Source organism: Euwallacea similis, chromosome 15, assembly GCF_039881205.1.
Source record: "Euwallacea similis isolate ESF13 chromosome 15, ESF131.1, whole genome shotgun sequence".
NCBI lineage: Eukaryota > Metazoa > Arthropoda > Insecta > Coleoptera > Curculionidae > Euwallacea > Euwallacea similis.
Genome location: NC_089623.1, coordinates 1,572,165 through 1,590,706, shown reverse-complemented (window position 1 = coordinate 1,590,706; position 18,542 = coordinate 1,572,165). Strand labels below are relative to the sequence as shown.

At 33.5% G+C, this 18,542-nt stretch overlaps 3 protein-coding genes across 7 annotated transcripts; 1 reads left to right on the top strand and 2 right to left on the bottom strand.

Annotated features, from left to right (window-relative positions):
• Positions 1 to 2,682: 2,682 nt before the first annotated feature.
• Positions 2,683 to 4,142, bottom strand: LOC136413760 (uncharacterized). 3 transcript variants are annotated; one of them, XM_066397465.1, is made up of 4 exons: positions 3,517 to 4,142; positions 3,390 to 3,458; positions 3,137 to 3,332; positions 2,683 to 3,080 (listed from the first exon to the last, which is right to left on the bottom strand). In XM_066397465.1, the coding sequence occupies exons 1-4, from the start codon at positions 3,521 to 3,523 to the stop codon at positions 3,035 to 3,037; spliced, it is 318 nt and encodes a 105-aa protein (XP_066253562.1). In that variant the 5' UTR covers positions 3,524 to 4,142; the 3' UTR covers positions 2,683 to 3,034. The 3 variants fall into 3 exon arrangements, with proteins under 3 accessions (XP_066253562.1, XP_066253561.1, XP_066253560.1); XM_066397464.1 differs by having other exon boundaries at positions 3,137 to 3,472; XM_066397463.1 differs by having other exon boundaries at positions 3,137 to 3,458.
• An 843-nt stretch (positions 4,143 to 4,985) lies between these two features.
• Positions 4,986 to 6,043, top strand: LOC136413849 (uncharacterized). Of its 3 annotated transcripts, XM_066397586.1 has the most exons (4): positions 4,986 to 5,143; positions 5,579 to 5,647; positions 5,705 to 5,900; positions 5,957 to 6,043. In XM_066397586.1, the coding sequence occupies exons 1-4, from the start codon at positions 5,137 to 5,139 to the stop codon at positions 6,000 to 6,002; spliced, it is 318 nt and encodes a 105-aa protein (XP_066253683.1). In that variant the 5' UTR covers positions 4,986 to 5,136; the 3' UTR covers positions 6,003 to 6,043. The 3 variants fall into 3 exon arrangements, with proteins under 3 accessions (XP_066253683.1, XP_066253681.1, XP_066253682.1); XM_066397584.1 differs by having other exon boundaries at positions 5,579 to 5,900; XM_066397585.1 differs by having other exon boundaries at positions 5,565 to 5,900.
• A 599-nt stretch (positions 6,044 to 6,642) lies between these two features.
• On the bottom strand, positions 6,643 to 10,315 carry LOC136413686 (uncharacterized). Its single transcript, XM_066397368.1, has 5 exons — positions 10,292 to 10,315; positions 9,612 to 9,727; positions 8,065 to 8,251; positions 7,342 to 7,485; positions 6,643 to 7,291 (listed from the first exon to the last, which is right to left on the bottom strand). The coding sequence occupies exons 1-5, from the start codon at positions 10,313 to 10,315 to the stop codon at positions 6,758 to 6,760; spliced, it is 1,005 nt and encodes a 334-aa protein (XP_066253465.1). The 3' UTR covers positions 6,643 to 6,757.
• Between the last annotated feature and the right edge of the window lie 8,227 nt (positions 10,316 to 18,542).

Sequence of the window (18,542 nt, the reverse complement as noted above, 5' to 3'; positions counted from 1 at the left end):
AAAAAAATGTATTATAAAAGTTTTCGAATCTTCGTCGTTTTTCTTTTTTTTACTAAATATCAAAATTTGGTGACGTCATTTCAAAATTTTGACTTGATTCACAACAAAAAGGAACGATTTTCTGGTCACGTGTGGGAGGAGAGATCATACGGAAAAGGGCGACGAGGCCATTCTTAAGCTCTACCCCTAAAATGAAGGGAAGTCCATGTTTGAATCTTTTTCCTAATGTCAAAAATGACGAAATTAGACGGGGAACAAATTGTTAATGGGTCCCCCTGTATAAATCTTATCTAGTCAGTTTAATCAAATAACTCAACACTTGCCGCAGGTAAACAATTAATCAAATTAAGCACAACGCGGACTTTTCAATTTTAAGTTGTGACAAATAGAATATTTTCTGCTTGCTTATCGGATACTGAGAACTGTTGCTTTGTTCTTACAAATGCATTTGCATATTATTCTATAGGAACTAAAGATATATGATATCTCGCAAATGGATTTCTTGATATCGCTCGTCAAGGATATCGGATGAAAATTGCCAGCCCAAAAAGAAGGAAAAAGAGACAGATGTGATAAGTCTTTGCGCGTTGTATTTTTTATTTGACTTTAAAAATACGTAAAAATTATTACAAAGTAAACTTTTCAAGTTCCAACAGTTTGAATTTGCAAATTTTCATTAAATATAAGTCTCTAGGCAAAATACTTTTATTGATGTAACTGTGTCAATTATGAGTTCATTCATTTAGCGTCTGATAGAAATCACATCGTTATATTACATACCTAAGACTGAATTTTATAGTTGATTTTCCTAGTTAAGAAAGGTCATTGAGAGCCTTATAGAAGATCCGAGGGGTCAAGGCACATAAGCATATGAATGTGTTGGTTATATAAAAGCATGTACCGAATCAATTTTAAGTCCTATTGAGAAATTACATAACACACATTAAATAGCAATGTTTTGAAACTACCCTTTGTTCTTCAGTAGTTGCATAACAGTATTAAATTTTGACCCGATACTGAAAACTATAATTATCGAAAAAGAGAGTATCAGAAAAAATCTAGTTAAATTTTTTTTTGCGTGATTTTAAATTTAGTTCTCTTCCTTCTCTACGCCCATAAAAATTCTCAACTGAATCTGACATTAATCAGAGGCGTAGTTTTTTCAGATTTCTGGTAATGAAGCAAAATAGAAATATCTTTTTAAAAAACTGTGTTTAAAAAAACTTAAAAGAAATCTCCTATGCTAATGTGTTTTTGCAGATTTTTGATTCTATTCCTTCTCTAAACATATAAAAATTATTAACTTGATTTGACCGAAAAGAAGGCGTGGAAGACGCTGATACAAGTCAGCTGGAACGAAAAAAAACCAAATTCGAAGGAGAGAGTATTATTTAAAAATTTGAACTCCGAAGAAGCATGCTCTCCGTCAATGTGTTTTGTTTGATTTTACTTCCATTCTTTCAGAAAGCAAATAAAATATTTTAAAAATTATATATATAATATATATACAGGGTGTCCCACTAAGATGTTTGCAGAGAATGACTGAATTACTATTAGTCTTAGACTAAACTAAAAATATTTTCGTTTCTACAGGGTACACCATAAAGCAATGTGAAACTTCGTTAATTTTAGACATAAGACACCTTACATAAATTGATCTTAAAATTTAACGAGAAATTCGAAAATGGCGAAAAAATTAGGAGGTTCCATTTAAAATAACGAAGTTTCACATTGTACAAGCTTTATGGTGCACCCTGTATAAACGAAAATATTTGTAGCTGATAATATTAGAAAAATAAAGTAAATTTTATCTTCACATTTTTTCTCTAGAGCTAATAGTTATTGAGTTATCCTCCGTGAACACCTTAGTGGGGCACCCTGTATATTATTAAAAAAATTATGAACCTGATTTGACAGGGAAAAGAGACATGTCACACCAAGTAAAAAGGTGTATAATGATGAGTACAAGTTTATTTCAGTTTAACAATTTATTAATACAAAATATAAACTTTATAACAAACTCGTCACACTGTTTCTAAGGATAACACCACTAGATGGGCTGTTATAGCCCACGCCCCCAAAATGTCCATTTGGCACCTATTCCCAACCCATATTCGCCTTTATCTCGAGGTACCTACCTAGCCCCCCAATCACCGCACTAATCTTTTCATCTCACCCAAACTATTGGAAAAACTTTTAAGCGAAGGCACCAAAATCCTTTTCAAATCCCCAGGTACCTACCTGGGGAAAATTAAATAAACTTATTCCGAAATTATTTTTTATTTCCTCAAAAAAGTTACTTTGCACAACATATGACGAGTTGGAGGAAGAAGTTTAGGTGCATCTTTTTGTTAGGAAATTATTACTCTAACGTAAGCAACTGAATGTAACCAAATGTAATGTTGCACGCGAAGCGCGAATCCTGCGTATCCTTTAAAAAGATTATTAATTTTCCTTTGAAAATATGTGAAATATGGAATCAAGTGACTAAATTTACAAATATTTTTTCATTATTTTGACTGGTATACGGAATTGAAGAGTCCACGCAGAGTCATAGCAATACTGCAAAAATTTATATATGTCGGAGATTTATTAGTCTTTAAGATTTGTAAAAGTAGCATTAGGATAGACAATAAGATGAAGGGCAGGCTGACAGGGCCATCTGAAGACAAAGCACTGTCGAACGAGGTCACTATTGCCACGGCGCGCTTAAGTGGCCATGTGTGTTAATTATTTGGGTGACACTAAACTATTGGTTCCTTTGTAATAGGGACTAGCAGGTACTTTTCCCACGGTTCTGAAGGACTCACCAGAACTGGGAAAGTTAAGACAAGAGGGACAAAGAACAGGCAGTTAATAGATTGATGGGAAGAAGAGCGGTCGTGGAATAATGAACTGGTTTGTCTGTCTCTTCTATCTTTCTTTTCTCTGTTAATAAAAAAAGCGATATACAAAATACAAAAAAATGGAGAATACTTCTCAAATTACTCCGACATATATTATAAAATTAAATATAAAATACAAAAAATAAAAATCATTCGCTTCCGCTGGACATTGATGGCGTCAGCCCATGTTCTTCCCTGAAACATAATTAAATAATTAGTACACAATAAACTGCAAAAATCTCACTTATTACCTTTCGAAAATTCCATATTCACGACGCACAATCCTTTGTATTTCTTCATTTGGAAATCGCATTAATATAAATTCGCCATCAAACAGACTAAATCGGATGATTGATCCCTCTGGAGTACTTCCGGATATAACTCTCAATGGTATAGAAGCTGTATTGAAATTGTTACGAACTTCCATTCGCCGTTCTCCTTGAGTTACTATGAATGTTAGATTTCCATGAATAAAATCGCTAATGTTTGAGTGCGTTACCGTACAAGGGAAACTATTTGCCATGGTCAATTTTATGTTTTGGTACAGTTTCCACTTGTACAGCACCTCTTCGACTGAAAATAAAATACTTTACACGTTAAAAGTATAAAAACAGATTAAAAATATACCTACTTTCCATTGTGATTCCTTCTTTTGAATGTTTTTTTGTGTGAAATAGATCAACATTATATTAGGTGAGGAGAGTTCAGTGCAATGTCTTGTGGGGTACTTGTAGGGCACATGGCCAAAAATGTCATTATTGATTTAGGAAGGAAACTGTAATGCCGAGAAGTTAATATTTTAGCCGTAAGATTGCGCGATCACGTTGAAAACAGAATTATAAATATAATGTTGTGTGCAATGTGCAAAACATTTAAGATTCTTAGTTCGTCCTTTTGTTGTACTTATTTGATGTTTAGCTACACACAAACACATTTGTAGTTTGGTTTTTAAATTTTTAATTACTTCCTCAACTTGGTTTTTGGTTAAATTGCCATTTATACATTTATCGTTTAAATTGTATATAAATTTGTAGAGAAACGGTAAGTATTTTCCGCTAAATAGAAACGAAAAATTTATTTTAAAAATGCCGACTATTTATAGTGTTTTCGAAAAAGTCTAAATCATTAAATGATATTATCAAAGTCAAACTTATTGCCAAATTAGTAACCAAACCAAAACACTATAAATAGTTAGTATTTTTAAAATAAATATTTCCTTTCTATTCAGAGAAAAATACCTTACTGTTTCTCCATCTGCGATAGTTCGAAGTAAAGTAACTGTCGGCGACCGGCTCCGTTGGGCTCGGAACAGGAAGCTCGGAGTGGGAAGAAATTTGGCGTCAGTCAATTCGACCGGTTTTTCTTCGTGTTCGATTGGCCCGGAACAGTACCGTATGAATACATGATGAATAAACATAAATAAACATGGAAAATCCTGTAACTAAGTTGAAACAAGAACTTGAAAACGTTACTACTCAAATGCAATAAATGCGTACTAGTTCTAGTACTGATGCTTCGCATTCTAGGAGGTCGGAACGATCTCGTACTGAAGCGCAAACAGTTTGATTATAATGATACTATAATTAACAGTAACAAAGACGTTGTGAAAAGCAAACAAAACGAGCTATTGAGTCAATCATCGAAACAGTCAAATAATAATCATCAACCAGTGAAACATGAATCTGAATTGTTTAACGCTATAACAGAAAATGAACATGTACCTGATAAATTTATATACAATTTAAACGACAAATGTATAAATGGTAATTTAACCAAAAACCAAGTTGAGGAAGTAATTAAAAATTTAAAAACCAAACTACAAATGTGTTTGTATGTAACTAAACATCAAATAAGTACAACAAAAGGACGAACTAAGAATTTTAAATGTTTTGCACGTTGCACATAACATTAAAAGATTACATAATATAATTATATAACTATGTGTTTTTTTGGAAGAATGCTAATAAAATAATAATAATTAAACATTCAAATATATTTTTAATGAATAATACAGTCATTAAAAATAAATAATATATAACCCATATAACTTTAATTCTGTTTTCAACGTGATTGCGCAATCTTACGGCTAAAATATTAACTTCTCGGCATTACAGTTTCCTTCCTAAATCAATAATGATATTTCTGGCCATGTGCCCTACAAGTACCCCACAAGACATTGCACTGAACTCTCCTCACCTAATATAATGTTTATCTATTTCACACAAAAAAGCAGGCAAAAGAAGAAATCACAATGAAAAGTAGGTATATTTTTAATCTGTTTTTATACTTTTAACTTGTAAAGTATTTTATTTTCAGTCGAGAAGGTGCTGCATAAGTGGCAACTGTATCAAAATTCAAAATTTACAATGGCAAATAGTTTTCCTTGCACTGTGACACATTCGTACAATAATAGCTTTAATATCGGAATTTTATCCTTTAAAGCTCAAGGGGAACGACGAATGGAAGTTACTGACGGTTTGACAACTATAACTATACCAATAAGCACTATATCAGGAAGTACCCCAGAGGGGGCCAATATTCGCTTCACCCGATTCGATGGGGGATCTATAGTACTACAATTTGCCAACGAAAGAATACGAGACATTGTGCATCATCAATATCAAATTTTCGAAAGGTAATAATATTTTTAATCTGTTTTTATACTTTTAACGTGTAAAGTATTTTATTTTCAGTCGAAGAGGTGCTGTACAAGTGGAAACTGTACCAAAACATAAAATTGACCATGGCAAATAGTTTCCCTTGTACGGTAACGCACTCAAACATTAGCGATTTTATTCATGGAAATCTAACATTCATAGTAACTCAAGGAGAACGGCGAATGGAAGTTCGTAACAATTTCAATACAGCTTCTATACCATTGAGAGTTATATCCGGAAGTACTCCAGAGGGATCAATCATCCGATTTAGTCTGTTTGATGGCGAATTTATATTAATGCGATTTCCAAATGAAGAAATACAAAGGATTGTGCGTCGTGAATATGGAATTTTCGAAAGGTAATAAGTGAGATTTTTGCAGTTTATTGTGTACTAATTATTTAATTATGTTTCAGGGAAGAACATGGGCCGACGCCACCGACGCCTAGTGAAAGTGACTAAATTTTATTTTTGTATTTTTTATTTAAGTTTAAATATACGTATACATTTTTGCAGTATTACTATGACTCTGCGTGGACTCTTCAATTCCGTATACCAGTCAAAATAATGAAAAAATATTTGTAAATTTAGTCACTTGATTCCATATTTCACATATTTTCAAAGGAAAATTAATAATCTTTTTAAAGGATACGCAGGATTCGCGCTTCGCGTGCAACATTACATTTGGTTACATTCAGTTGCTTACGTTAGAGTAATAATTTCCTAACAAAAAGATGCACCTAAACTTCTTCCTCCAACTCGTCATATGTTGTGCAAAGTAACTTTTTTGAGGAAATAAAAAATAATTTCGGAATAAGTTTATTTAATTTTCCCCAGGTAGGTACCTGGGGATTTGAAAAGGATTTTGGTGCCTTCGCTTAAAATTTTTTCCAATAGTTTGGGTGAGATGAAAAGATTAGTGCGGTGATTGGAGGGCTAGGTAGGTACCTTGGGATAAAGGCGAGTATGGGTTGGGAATAGGTGCCAAATGGGTATTTTGAGGGTGTGGGGTATACAGCCCACCTAGTAATGATAACAATCTAACCGTCAGAAAACAGCAATCTAAAACCTTTCTTTTATTTATCTCTATATAAAACTCTTCATTAGATAATATATTATAAAAATAAAATAAAAAAATATGAAACTCTTCAAAAAATATCATGTGCATAAAGACTAGAAAACTCTTGAGTTCACAAACTCAATCATTGATACCCCTTTCACTGCGAAACAAGATGAGAATGGCGAAATCCCCTTGAAATCTTGGAATCTTTACTTTTAACCCTTGTGGCAAACCTATGCATGTTCTCAGTTGCCTCTTCCAGGAACTTTGGCAATCCCAAAATGGTTGGTTTATCCTTAGGAGTTGAGTGTAACAAAATATCTGGATGAGGAGTAGGCTTATTAAAAAATGCCTTCTTAATTATATCATTATCCAGAGGAGTTTCTGTGGCGAACCGACGACTGGATGAAGGTGTTGATGGCAAATATTGCTCAGTAGGTCTATCTGAACGTCTAAAAGCATCCAGAATATTCTCCCCTGAAGTGTAGGAAGGGGGAGAACTGGAGGATGGCAGGTACTTAGGAGTAACTGCCTCAGAGAGTTTGTCAGCTGTCAAAAAAGTATCCAGGATATTTTCCCCTGAAGTGTATTTTGGAGTGGATGAGGGGAGGTATTTTTGAGTCACGCTAGTAGGAGCGGTCGGTGTGGATCTGAAGGTATCGAGAATTCTTTCACCTGAGATGAAATTCTCCTGTAAGGAAAAAGTGTTATCCATAGTTTGCGGTATTAATATTAACATACCTCATTAGGTCTAAATGGAGGTCGAACTTCAGTGTCTGTCCCGTATTTTCCAGAATTATCAGGTTTGTATGCGCCCGAGTGGTCTTCCTTGTATTGGCCATCGTCGACTGGTTGTCCAGGGATCCATGGAGTGAATGGAGGGATCTGGAGTATATGAAATTGGAATTAAAATTGCAGAGAAGCGAGATAGGAGACACAAATTGATATTTTAAATACATGGGCTTTTGTTCCTAAAATCTCATTAAAGTCGATGTTAAAAAGATTTAAAAAATTTAGAATACCTTAAGCCATATAAGTATATTTTATATTTAGAGTCTGGAACGTAGCTGTGTCACTTTTTACATAACAAACATATCAAGGCTGTCAATTGTTATGGGCAACTATGTTCGATTTTCTAGGTTTCATATCAATTTTTTGAATTAAAATTTTTGTAAAAATGTTAATATGCGTTTCATGACACACAAAACAATATTTCATAGTATTTCACAAGTCTTTTGGGTACTTAAATGGCATTGCAAGCCCTTAAATTGTTTAATCAACGCAAGATGCATTCTAAAAATTATCCTTAGTGTACCAGAATTGTTAAAGATATACTATTTTGCATCATTGAAAAAAGAACAGATTTTTTGGTGAAATTTTATCTTTCACTGTTCAAATTATGTAGTCTTTTTAATGATCGTTTAATCTCTTTTTAAACTTCTCCTTCAACAGGTAAAGTCTTACATTTAAGTGAGCGCCTTCAGGATGAAATCCAGCTTCATCAGCTACATAGTTCACTGTATATAGTACCCCATCAGCCCCTGTATATGAATAGCTTCCTTTAACTAAAGCTGCAGCTCTATTAGCATCATGGATAGAAGGAATGTCTTCCCCAGTTTCGTTCCTTTGTATTCCATTGCTGGTTTCGTAACTACAGAAAAACATAATAGTGCAAACAGTAGAAGGACCAGAAAGGCCATGTTATATACAAGGTGACGCACCGGAAAATTTCCACTCAGGTTTTTTCTTGTAAACGAATAAATGAAAATATGCTCGGACACAAAACCTTAGTTTTCAAGGGGTCACATTTTTTACATATTTATACCCCCTCAGCTCTAACCCCTTCGAAGGGGTGACTGGCCCCCTTAAAATATTTAATGAAAAGAGAGGGAGGGGGGGGGGCGAGTAATATCTTATTTTAAAGAGAATTCCTTTTATTATGTGACCTTCCTTGTTGGAATCGATTGAATAGTTTGTAAAAAATAACGAAATAAAATGTAAAAGTAACACAATTTCTTGCCACTGCAATTATAAAGGCACTGTTCAAAATATTCGCGATCATTATGGAATATTTCAAAAGTTACTTGTTAGCACTTGTACGCTATTATTTCTATTACACTATATTTGTGGCCGAAAGTCTTCTAAAAAATTGATTTTGGTTGCATAAATTTTAGATTTCAAATGCTCCCACATGGAAAAGTCCAATAGTGACAAATCAGGAGATCTTGCCGGCCATTCAATATGATCCCAATCAATCTGCTTTTGCGAGAAACAAACTGATAATAGCAGGTTTTTCGAAAAATCAAGTGAGATTTCAAAAAACTATTATTAATACCATTTTTTGTGCCTTTTATTTATCCACCAAATAATATAAGGAAGGTCCCATAACAAAGGGAATTCAATTCCCTTTAAAATAAAATATTACTTATGTAGTTTACAATTGCTTAAAATATGAGCCCAATCAGTTTATCGCCAATCAATTATCTAGTTTTCCCGAGAAGTTGAAATCTGTAGTCGAAGATTTAACCATATTTAAAAAATTGTAACTTTCAAAGAAAAAATCTAGAAGGTTTCTTTCTAAGTATTTTATGTATTAGTATGTGATGTCCAATTTTTCAAAATTTCAGCTTGATCTGACAATTATTCTTGTAACTCGCCATCTTCAAATGCCTGAAAATGCGATTTAATAACTCAATAACCAACAGCAACAGATATCTGCAACTATAAATATTAAATATGTATATTCGTAAATTGGATACATTTGAGTTAATATATCCGAACTTTGACGTCTTGTTTGTTCAATATGTTTCTATTAATTTAAATTATTAATGTGTCGAAATGTCTGAAGAGACATTATGTAAGAGAGCATTCTCAAGATGCTAATGGCAAAAGGCTAATGAATACATTATTAAAATGATCAGCCTGTTGACCCACATGGATTGCTATAACTTGATAAATGAGACGGGATTTTTTAACGAATATTTACTTTATTGTCTATTTCCACCTTTTACCTATATTTATACTCCGAAGGGGCACTCCATAGAAACTCATACTGAAGCACCTTTGCCTTCCCGTCCTCAGCAGCTCCCCAACAGGACGAAAGGAACCAACTTATAACAAAATATAACTGGAATTAAGAAATGAAAATATCAGCTAAATCTTCATGGGTTTATAAATTAAATGATGAATCATGCTTGCGAAAAAAGAGAAGTTATGTCTGAAATGTTTTTTTGGAGTCGAATTTTTACGTTTTTTCGAGTTTAAAACGAAGATAAACTTCCATTGAAGCTTGGCTGCATTCTTAAATTTGTTCCATTTTAGCTTGTAGTTGCATGCATTTAAATTTTATGTCTTTAGACGAAAATATTTAGGGAATTCCAGTTGGACGCCGCCATTTGATGAGTTCAATTTTTAACCATTATATGGTTTTTTAATTCCACCATCCTTAACAGGAAACACTACAGTAAATACACAACAAATACGTATTTCCCATATGCGGTTTTCACATTAATAAGCCATTTTTTTATGATAAACAATTGGTAATTCGTTGTGAAGTTCTATTGCTATCGGGAATTTCATCGGATTAAATTTTTACACTTCATCTCTTCCGACAACCATCAAAGGATTGAAATATCTCCTCTGGTGCATTATGGAATTCCCCTCATTTGGGTATCTACCTGTTCTTTAATACCGCCTTGGATGGGTTCAGTACCATGCAGGATCCGACCTTTGATATCGATTAAAAGACAATATTATGGCTGCGTAATTGGAATTTCTTTCATGAGATCCGTTTCTGGTTGTTTACCGGCTCAACGTTGATCTGATATTTTCTTAGCAAAGAAATGCGAGAGTAGAAAGTAAATCATTTTATCAGTAAGGATTATTTAAGTAAATCTTTATTTCAAGGGATAAGGATTTTTCTTCATATACAGGGCGTTGCAAAATGTGGTCCGGGAAGATATCTAGGGTAAATTCTGCATCAAAATATACGCAAAAGTTGCGTATAAATTTGAGTCCGGAAATGGTTGGTCATAGATGTAAAGGACCACCCTCTAGGTAGTTATAGACATAAAGGACCACCCTTACGGAAATAAATAATTTAATTGTCAAATGGGGAATGAAATACAAAATACTATAAAGCATCTTCGCAAATCAGAAGAAAAAGGAAATTCTAATAGGCGGCGATTTCAACTTGAAAAGTTTAGTAGTAAAAAGTTAGAGAAGAGACGATACGAGGTGGAAAAATAGTAAGTTACCTGCCAGTTAGTGATTCACAACACGATAAATTTCACCAACTTTCTCAGGTCCACAAGGAAACTATTGCATCGATTTGACTTTTATTACAGAGAATCTTGCCAAAAGAGCGAAAAGAAGGGAAACGAAAGAAGAAAATCTATTGAACAAAGACATGAAACTTCAATAAAATCATGATAAACTTAAGATCGCAGAAAGATCAAAATGGTATATAAGCTATAAATTATTAATAACATGCAGAAAATAAATAAATAAAACCGGGTATACTCTACAATAGGCAAAAACTGTAACCCAGAAGATAAGCAATTGGAAAGTTTAAATTAAGCACACGCAAAATTATCATACACCCGTACACTAATGAATCGATGAAGTTGCCCCTACCCGCGAGACGACTCCACTCAATCGACAGAATAGCAAGACTAAACAAGAAAATATACACTATCCGAAAAAAAGTAGAGAAGGAAAAAAATATATCGACATGAAGGAAAAACTGAGCAATGATATTATAGATCGAAGAGAAGAAACGTGAAAAAACCTTTGCAAAGGGCTGACTAATAGTCACTGGGGGAATGTATACGAAATAGTTGGGAAGAAATTTAAGATGCAGTCAGCACTAAAGGACAGATGAGCAAACTAAGTTATTCAAGCATTGTTGCCTACGGCATGAATACCATACAACAATGAACACATTTAAAACCGTGAAGAGAAATTCACCCTACAGGAACTAGAATAAATACAACAGAAAATTAAGGCTAAGAAGGCACATGGACCAGATAATTAGTACCCGTAATAACAAGCAACTCGATATATTATTTACATCGGAATAACAATTTACTAAAAAGAGGAATATTTACTAAACCATAGAAAATAGCGAATTTGCTGATTTCTTACTGCTGACAGTAAAATTTCGTATAAATGTTCGCGAATAAAAAACGAAATGTTCGCCGATATGTTTCTCGGACGTCAAGATTACAACTAATCGATGAAAGAAGCAACACAAATTTCGAGGAGCACGTAAATCCATGACAATATGGCTTTAGAGAATATAGAAAAATATATGCTATAAATTCCATCCAAGCTACGTAATTATAGAAGAATCATATAAAAACACTAAGTTGACATCAAAACAGGAATTACCACTGAGATCTCGAAAACCATAACAGAAGGTTGATAAATGCAAAAAAAATTCAGATCCGTATTTAAAACACTGAAGTTGATGATGGTTCCCAAATTCCGAAACGTTGTATTTAAAATATAATGACTCTATCTTATAAAGGAGCAAAAATGTCCATGAAAAAGTGAAATTCGTTTTAAAAAACTCTTCAAATAACTTTTAAAAAAACTAAAAACCATTTGCGAAAACTTCGGTTTTTTCCGATTATCTTCGAAAGTAATCGGAATTTTCCAAATGTTAAAACGGCGTTTAAGAAATCTCGAAAGTGCTCTACTTTGACCTAATTAAAGCCACCTCGTTCCTTTTATGGTTTTTAAGATCCCAATTGTGAGCACCGAATTACTGTTTATATCACCAAAAACCCTAAATATACCCCACCTATAATACATACAGCTTTGTGAAAAAGAATATGAAGCAAGCTAAAGAAGAGTCTTTCAAATTTTTAATTTTATGGCCCAAAGCGAGAATATGCATAACCAAATTAACTACTTTAGTATATGTTCTGCCTTGTTAAATGGATTAATGCGGAATTTTGTTGGTCAAGTTTTACTTAATTTTTATCAAAATATTGTTTATCCATTTTTGTTTTTATTATCTTTTAGTAAGAATAATTAATATCTTTAGACTAGTCTTTATTAATTATTTTTACTACGTAAATTTACTTGAGCTTTTAATTTTTGCTGTTTTAGTTTTATATACAAGATTCAATTTATTTAATAATTAAGATTTAATGCTTTCTCCATGTATTTCCAATCTTTCATTTTTGGTGACGTTCAATTTTTATTTCACCTTTGTCCGAAGTTCAGATTAGTTCATTATTCATCGCTTTTTTGGCAATAACCCACTCTTTTTGCCATTTCTCATGTAAACATTTTTTTAAGGCTAACTGATGTTTTATTGGAATTATTGTAATGTTTTCCTTTGTCAGATTCTGCTTGTTATGTATCCTTTTATAATCAATTATCACAGTTTACGCTCTACTACTAATTCGGGCTTTATTTTAAATTTGTTTTTATGATAAATTTTGCCTTAACTTGCAGAAAACTTTAAATTTTTTGTCCACTTGTTAGTTGTTTTTATATTATCTTGCTTTTCCCCATCTTCCTTGTTTTCATGATTTGTTTCTGAATTATTACCAAATAATATTGGCAAATTTTTAATCTTTTAGACTTTTTGCACATCAATTTTGTAGTGTTGCCTTTTTTCAAATTACATATTTACATTTAAAGAAATTAGAAAAGTGCCTCGCAAAACCTTTTTTTAAATTTTTATATGATAGCGATTTCACTGATACTTTTAATCTCCTTTTTCCGATCTTACACACTCCCAACAATTTTTTTTTTTAATTTGAACATAGAATGACATATTTTTAAAGTAAACTTGGAACTTTGTAATATTGTAAGTATTGAGTATTATATTGAGAAATTCTATACATATTCTAACGAAAAAAAAAAAACGGTCATTAGCACATTTTCAGAAATTTTAGATTTTTTTTCTTAGTTTGAGTTTAATACATGTTTTTTTCTTATTTTGTCGCGCCATCCAAAAACCACATCACAAGAAAACAATATAAATTTAAGTATATTCAAACCGGTCCTTGTATTTGTAGAACGATCATTGTTGCTATCGGTTTTATTTGATAACTGAGTTAGGAAATGGAGATACCTGCTTTTATTATGTAACCAGTTACGAAATGAAACCCGTTTACTCGCCGATTTTGGTTAGGAGAACCGTCATTTTATTTGTCAAAATTAGAAAAAATATTTTTACTGAAGAGTATTCGCACTTCACAGGGAGTTAGAACTAAGTCGACACACTGAGCGCCATGGCAGACACCGGTGTCTGCTTCACGATTGCTACTTAAGACCACTACAGACTCCGATGTCTGCTGATACTTTTCCTCTTAGCTGTACAGACTCAAATTCTAAACGTGAAGTTCGTTCGACAAAGATAGAGTTCTATTCTTATGGTAACTGCTTTTGTGACTGCCATGTAAGTAACTCCATTTCTCTTATTCACATACCGTGTGTGCGTAATTTTCCGTTATGTTAACTTGTGTCCTCTAAACAAAAAGTGTCTGCCATTTCCCCTTCAACCAGTCACTTATGTATGCAAAAGGTATTTACTTAGTCCTCTGGCGCTGAGCGTGTTAAAAATTACATTAAAAAAAAGTTTATTTTAAAAGCGGAAACTCTGCAAAAATGTTTAAAGCACTTTTGATCTAATTTCTGGATAAAGCTCCTGATGCTTATTTTTAAAATCAAAAAGGAAGTTACTTTAGTCTCCAAAAACACACGTCCTTGGCAAGCCATTTAGCTTAGACGAGTGATTTGAAAATATTCAAAACCCATACATTTTGAATGCAAGTAAGCCGGATGGAACACTTTTTTATAGCCTCCTACTAGACTGTTAAAATCTTAGTCAGGAGTAATTTTACGTTTATTTTACGTTAATTTTATGTTAATTTTTGAAATAAGCATTGAGTCGCACGTCATAACGATGGTTAAAATTGAAAACCTTTTAAGAATATAACTTTTTTATTGTGCAAAAACTAAAATGACATTTTTGCGTGAGAAGGCATAAAGTTATATCATTATAAATAATCCGGTTGAGCACCAAAACATGAACGAAGAATTTTTATTTAGAGGAGATAACAACGGAAATCCCGTAATTAAAAAGTATTTTGCTTTTTTATTGAAGAAAAACTATTTAATTATGGGGTTTGGTATTCTAACCATCGATAACATGCAATCATAAGAATGTGTATATAAAGTCAACAATATGTCCAGTGATGTACAGTTTAGCTAAATTGCTCTGGAAAAACTGACTAAAACTTGAAGAATATTTTCTTTCAGCTGTAAAAAAAGTTTGCTGGAAGCATAGAAAAACCACATTAACTTTCGCAAAAAAAACAAATTAATTTTGCTCCCACTACCGCTAAATCTTACACCAACTTGGTTTAAATTCCCATATTTCTACCCATTGAAATTTCATTGCACATCTAATCACTCGACACAATCACCGGACACGTGATCTACAACCAAACCACCCTCCTCTTTTACTTACTTTAACTGGTACCATTGCTACTTAGTGGTATCCAAAATGAAACGACACTACCGTCCCCTAATACGTAATCAGAACTTTATACGATAAATATATGACCCCACTAAAAATTGAGTAAAAAAGATTATTTTTAAGGATTAGCCGAAACGAAATCTGCCCATTACCATAATCCTAAGACGGTTTTGGGTTAATGGGATGCATCTATTAAGAATGTGGTGCAATAGCCTTTATGGTTTATGGTAATTCGTTTCTGATGATGAACATTTCCGCATCTACTTAACGCCTCAGGATCTTTAATTTGACCACAGGGTGTGGTATGAACTTATTTAGATTTGACGAATTTAAAATGAAACCAAAAACCATAAAAACACACAGCGATATGAATTTTATTCACCGTTTGGTTGAAAAATTTCGGAAATCCGTAGATTTTTTCGAAATTAAAATTTTTTTCACAATTTCGTAACATGCAAGTTGCATAGTTCAGGTGGTATTAAGGGCCAAATAATCGGAGTACTGACAAGTTTAACAGGGGAATTAAGCTCCTGTATGGAAACTGAAGCACACCATTGCTTTCCTGCTCATTCACTCAGCCAAGCTTATCAAAGGGCATCGCCTGGTGTGATGTTCGGCTGAAATGAGCCCTTTTTAAATTTAGCACTTCAAATGTAATTTTTGAGTTCATAAGCTGAACATGAAGAAAGTTATGCTTGCTGCAGAAAAATTTGGTCCGCTTAACACTTGAAGACTCCGAAAGCTCCACCAATCGAGAGTATTTTTTTCGAACGATACCAAGAGTCGCAGTCGTTTGAAGGCTACTGGATACACCCTTGAAAGAAAGATGAGGGTTATTGCAAAGAAAAATAGCTGTTTCCTTTGTCTTAAGATTGGCCAAAGATTCCTTGGAGATGGCGAGACAACTTTGGCCAAAGATGGCCAAAGATGCTGCATAGAAGCGTACAAAAGGGGTAAATTACACTTTATTGACACGGGATCACGAAGATCTTATGTTAGCATGCGAATGCCAAGAGAAGATCGTACATTGTCCATTTGGGAGAATATTCATAGAACAAGTTCATAAGATCTGTGACATTAAAGTGATACAAGGTGAATATAAAGGGTTTCCCATTAATTCCTTTATTTCCTGAAAATGCTTCATTCCTCAAGAAATCCAAAAATGCCAAAAAATTTGAGGAGTTCAATTTAAAATGAGGAAGTTTATGGCACGTGAGAGGTGTCAGATCGTGCGGGAGAGGGCAACGAGGCCATTTTTAAGCTCTACTCCTATAATGAAGGGGGGTCCCCGTTTGAACCTCTTTTCTAATGTCATCAATAAAGAGATTAGATGAGGGATAAATTATTAATGGGACACCTTGTATACATTAAGATACTGTGTATATGAAGACATCAGATTTTTGTTGACCATATTTAACGAACGTTTGAAGGCATATGCACTTGGCATAGAAGAGGTGAAAAAAGAACGAAAAATGTTGTCTTCACACTACTTAACGATGAAAGAGATGACTGGCACTTCTCTTACACCGTACTTTTTTCTCTTTAAGTACAATGCTGGATGCTGATGATATTCTGATAAACTGTTGAGGAAATCGACCATGTTGATTGTTCAGGTTAGTGATATTGGAGTAGGTATTGAAATGATGTGACTGATATTACCACAAAATCAAGCTTTAGGGTCATTAAGCTAGTGCGCTGTTAACTTTACCTAGGGAATTTAAATAAATATAAAACATTATCCAATTTTCCATAGGTTTTCATCTGTCTGATAAATTTACGTCAGAGCTTTAACAATCAGACTTTAACGAAAATTTCAAGCTTTCAAATTAATCTTTGTTAAATTTTCATATTGAGCACTGTGCACCTTTGCGATATACCTGTGCAATTTCAATGCCTGTTTTCTTGTATGAAGTTACCATTTTGAGCCTTTTCAGAGACATCTACAGCTAATCCGAAAACAAATCAATTGATTTATAGGCGAATTACGTTCAATCGAACTTTACAGCTTTCTCTCCAAGCATAAAATCGATATATCTAATATTATTTAGTTGAGACAGAGGACGCAGTACACCTCTAATGGTGCGATATACCAGTGAGGACCAGAAGACCAGAGCCCCCTCCCCCTTAGTTTTTGATTCGTTGAATATTTTTGAAGATATTTTAAATACAATTTTAAGACTGAAGTAATTTTTCTGGGAAGTGTTAATGATAATTTTTGCTCTCAAATTAACTGTTGTAGAGTCGCTGGACCTTTCGCTTTGAAAGTAAATCTTTAATATTTTGTCCCAGATCTCCCTAAAGTGTTAATCTACTAAGTCCATTTTTGTAAAGTGTATTTTAAATGCCCTTAATGTCTTTGATGTCTTTTCTTACAATAAATTTGAAATTTGCAACTATTTATATCCGATGTTAACGATAAATATGAACTATAAACATTCAAGTAATGAGGTACATATTTCCCTGAAATGCTTGAGAATTAAAAAAATATATATTTTATTTATTATTATCTATTTAAACGCTTTAAAGGTATGGTTTTTTACCTCTCCTCTAAAATCGGCCAAAATAGATTTAGCAGAATAACACCTTAGGCCAACAACGTCAAACCTTAACTAGTTCCGTTCCAGCAGGAAAGAAACCCATTCCAGATTGTCAGAAATATGCGCAATGAGCCCCGATCCGTGTATTGCGCATACTCTTGACAGGCTGGAGTCTACTTTGCTTGCTATTGGAACAGACAGATAACCAAGTTATTTCGTTACTGCCTTACCACCAGATATTCTCAAAGATACAATAGTTCCTATGAATAAACCAAACAGCATGACGATGGATAGCCCACATGGTGCCATTGCTGCAGTCTTAAGCTAAACCACATTTAAGTCTAAGCATCGGTTAAATTGACCGTTTTTGATGTAGATGGGTGATTTGGGAGCTTAGTTGGGGACTCACAGTGAGTACGGAGGTTCGTCTGGTACTGACCAACTAATTTATGAAGATCTTTGATCGACCAGAGGATCTCCTCTTCACAATGGAACCAGAAAAGGATGGTTGATTATTTCTCGTGGCTAGAAAACCAAGCAGACAACTAGAACAGACGTTGTACCAAAATCTAATACGTATCGACTAAGGAAACGAATCAGAATTGATGTGTGAACAGGGAGCTAAACAGACACACAAATCAAAGAGGAACTTACGAAACCTGACTTGAACCCTTTCGATTAAATATACCAGACTTGAGGTGACCAAAAAAGAAATAACTAGACCAATCTAGCCACACATTGAAATATACCAGACCAAAGAGGAAGTACCTAATCGATATTGATTAAAATAGATAAAAACTGATTTGAATATACAACATGTCCTGTTTCAGCTTGTGATTTGTATGTGGATAATATGTAATAACATACAGGACACTCCACAACATCAGGGAAATTCAAAACGT